This window comes from Lactuca sativa, chromosome 3, assembly GCF_002870075.4.
Source record: "Lactuca sativa cultivar Salinas chromosome 3, Lsat_Salinas_v11, whole genome shotgun sequence".
NCBI lineage: Eukaryota > Viridiplantae > Streptophyta > Magnoliopsida > Asterales > Asteraceae > Lactuca > Lactuca sativa.
Genome location: NC_056625.2, coordinates 16,948,126 through 16,952,623, shown reverse-complemented (window position 1 = coordinate 16,952,623; position 4,498 = coordinate 16,948,126). Strand labels below are relative to the sequence as shown.

The following is a 4,498-nucleotide window of genomic DNA, read 5'->3' as shown; positions in this document are numbered from 1 at the left end:
TCATTCGACTTAAATTCGGAGGACACTTGTGAATCTTCTTTGCTTGGACAAATGACCAAGTCACCCTTCACTGGTACTTGTGAAAGGGGTAGGGGATCATTCAATCGAGAACATTTCTTATTGCGGGAACATTTGAGAACAAATTTGGACCACATAATCTTTTTAATTAAAACTATAAAATAATATTCATAAAAATCAATCAATTGTTACAAACAATTAAAAAAACTCACTAACCAAAACCACTCACCACCCATCACCACTCGCCACCACCACCAACCACCACACCCACCACCACCAACCACCACACCCATCACCATGCACCACCACTCATCACTACCGACAACCACCACCCACCTCCACCACCGCCCGTTACCACCAAACCCACCCATCACCCACCAGAACCACCACCCACCACAACCATCACCACCTACCTCCATCACCCATCACCACCTATCTCCATCACCCATCACCACCACCCTCACCCACTTCAATCATCTATCACCACCACCCGCCACCACCACCTATCAGCACCCGCCACGACAAGCACCGTTCACCACCATCATCACCCGCTAACACCACCCCCAACCATCACCACTAAAACCACCATCACCACCTACCTCCACCACCCATCACCACCACCCCCACCCACCTCAATCATCAATTACCACCACCACCAACCACCATCCTCCACCACCAACCACCACCACCACCACCCATCACCACCATCCTTCACCACCACCCACCCAAACCACCACCTGCCACACCCAACACCCGTCACCACCATCACCACCCACCATAACCAGCACCTGCCACCTACCACCACCACCCGCCACCACCATTACCTACCACCCATCACCACCACCAACCACCACCACCCGCCACCACCACTACCTACCACCCACCACCACCAACCACCACACCCACCACCATGCACCACCACTCATCACTACCGACTACCACCACCCACTTCCACCACCACCTGCTACCACCACCCCCACCCATCACCCACAAAAACCAGCACCCGCCACAATCATTACCATCTATTTCCACCACCCATCACCACCTTCTCCACCCACCTCAATCACCCATCACCACCAACCATCACTTACCACCATCACCACCTATCACCACCCATCACCACCCATCACCACCATTCTTCACCACCACCTCCATCCACCACCCGTCACCATTACCTGCCTCCATCATCCCTACCCACCACCCACCAAAACCACCACCCACCCACCTCTACCACTCATCACTACCATCATCCCACTACCCACCATTATTACCACCACCTGCCATTACCACCAACCACTAGCCACCATCCATCACCACTACCACCATTTCCTCCCCCCACCACCTATCACCACCACCCATCACCCACCAAAACCAACATACATTATCACCACCCTCACCACCAACCGCCACCCACCCACCACCACCACCTATCATCTTCACCCATCCCCACCATCCATCACCACCACTTGCTACTGCCACCTTCCACTCACTATAATCACCACCCTACATGTCACCCCCAACAACCTTCACCACCACCACCACCACCTACCACCTACCACCACCAAACATCACTACACACCACCACCACCACCACCTGTGATTATGTGTATATAATCACATGTGATTATTTGTATTTAATCACATATGATTTATATGGACAATATTCTTTTTTGTTCATATAAATCATGTGATTAAATACATATAATCACATGTGATTAGATATAGTTAATCAAATGTGATTAGATATATTTAATCACATATGTCATTATTGCATTCTCGATTCAATAATTATTTTTTGTCAACTTTAATCATATGTGATTAGATATGTATAATCACATGTGATTATATGTATCCAATCACATATGATTTACCTATACAATATTCATTTTTGATTTTTTGTTTCAATAGTTTTTCTCATATATTTAATCACTTATGATTAATGTAGACATAAATTTGTTTGAATGTTCTTGATTCAATAGGTGTTCTCATGTATATAATTACATGTGATTATATATATTTCATCACATATGATTTATTGAAACAAGAACGTGAAAACAAATCTTTTTCACATAAATCGTGTGTGATTAAATACATGAGACCAACTATTTAATTAAAAATGCAAAAATAAATATTGTCCACAAAAATCATATGTGATTAAATACATACAATCACATGTGATTATATGTACCTAATTATATATGATTTATGTGGGCAATATTCATTATTTCTTTCTCAAATCAATAGTTGTACTCATGTACTTAATCACATGTGATTATATGTATCAAATCACATATGATTTATATTGATAATATTTGTTTTCGCATTTTTGATTCAATATTTTCTTATGTATTTAATCGTATGTGATTGTATGTATTTAATCACATATGATTAAGTGGAAAAAGAAAAACTATTGAATCAAAAACGCGAAAATGAATCTTGTGTACAGAAATCATATGTGACTAAATGTATAAGAATAACTATTGAACAAGAATGTGAAAATGAATATTGTCCTTATAAATCATATCTTATTAGATACATATAATCTAATGTAATTAAATACATAAGAACAACAACTGAATTGAGAACGCGGAAATAAATACTTTCCACATAAGTTCTATGTGATTAGATACATATAATCACATGTGATTATATGCATTTAATCACATATGATATATGTGGACAATATTTATCTTTGTGTTCTCGATTCAATAGTTGTTCTCGTGTATATAATCATATGTGATTATACGTATCTAATCACATATGATTTATATATACATCATTATTTTTTGTCCATATAAATCATATGTGATTAGATACATATAATCACATGTGATTATATGTATTTAATAACATGTGATTACTGTTGACAAACAAAAATTACTGAATCGAGAATGTGACAATGAATCTAATCCACATAAATCAAATATGATTGGATACATATAATCACATGTGATTATATGTATATAATCACATATGATTTGAGGTGGACAAGAGTCATTTTTGCCTTCTCGATTCAATAGTTGTGCACATGTACTTTATCACATGCGATTATGCATATAATCACATTTGATAAAATAAATGAGAAAAACTATTGAATCGACAAAGCAAAACTGAATTGTATCCACATAAATCATATGTGATTAGATGTATTTAATCACATATGATTAATTTGGATAAAGATTTGTTTTCGTGTTCTTGGTTCAATATTTGTTATCGTGTATAATTACATGTGATTGTATGTATCTAATCACATGTGATTTATATAGAGAATATTCGTTTTTTTTCAAATAAAATGTATTTAATCACATATGATTAAAGTGAAAAAAAACAATTATTGAATCGAGAACGCAAAAATGAATCTTAGCCACATAAATCATATGTGATTAGATACACATAATCACATATTATTATATGTATCTAATCGCATATGATTTATGTGGACAATATTCATTTTCGTGTTCTCAATTCAATAGTTGTTCTCCTGTATTTAATCACATGTGATTATACGTATCTAATCACATATGATTTATGTGAATAAGATTCAAATTCACATTCTCATTTCAATATTTATTATCATGTATTTAATCATATGTCATTTTAGGTATTTAATCACATACTATACGATTAATATGGACAAAGAACAACTATTTAATCGAAAACACAAAAATGAATCTTATGCATATAAGTCATATGTGATTAGATCATATACTCACATGTGATTTAATACACGAGAACAAATAGCGAGTCAAGGATGCAGAAATGAATCTTATTTCCTTGACTCACTAGAGAACAAACTACAATCTGCATTTCCTTGTTTACTCTACCAGATTAGGGTATCCATGAACAGTAATATAAAACAAGTAATACTTACATAATATGAGGGTTACTGTAACTCACCTCCTTGAACCTGAAAATTAGCTAGAATGAGATAGATGAATCATTTTCTTTCTGAAAACCTAAACATCAGTTATAACATTATTTATCTTGTGCTTTGTTGCATTATTCTTATAAAACTTATGGACATATTTCCTTATTTTTTCTTTGATTCTAGTGTTATGTTTGGGATCTGTTTTCTTACCTTTAAACCCATTGTTAAATTTTGATAAAATAACATTGGTAAATTTCCCCCTTTTATCTTTTTAGGAATATAAAAATCTCGTTCTAATGATTTTTTTTTTATTTTATATTAAATTTACAAGTTAGTAACTTTAAGCTGTCACTTTCTGGACCACTCAACACTCTTGGAATAAATTGTACCAATCTACCACAAATTACATCAGACCATTTATATGTGGGAAACTATACATCCATATCTAACTATAGGCTTTGGAATTTTGGAATTTAGAGTTTTGATGAATTTATTATGATTTTTTGAAGACAATGCATGAAATCTGTGACAACATGGACCAACCTAAGAAGATTTCCAATTTTACCCCTCAAGGATTTGGAATTTCGAAATGTGATTCAAAGTTTGAAGAAA

The 4,498-nt window shown here is 35.8% G+C and overlaps 1 protein-coding gene across 1 annotated transcript; it reads left to right on the top strand.

Moving 5' to 3' along the window:
* Positions 1–315: 315 nt before the first annotated feature.
* On the top strand, positions 316–573 carry LOC111894295 (velvet complex subunit 2-like). Its single transcript, XM_023890373.2, has one exon. The coding sequence runs from the start codon at positions 316–318 to the stop codon at positions 571–573; it is 258 nt and encodes an 85-aa protein (XP_023746141.1).
* Positions 574–4,498: the final 3,925 nt, after the last annotated feature.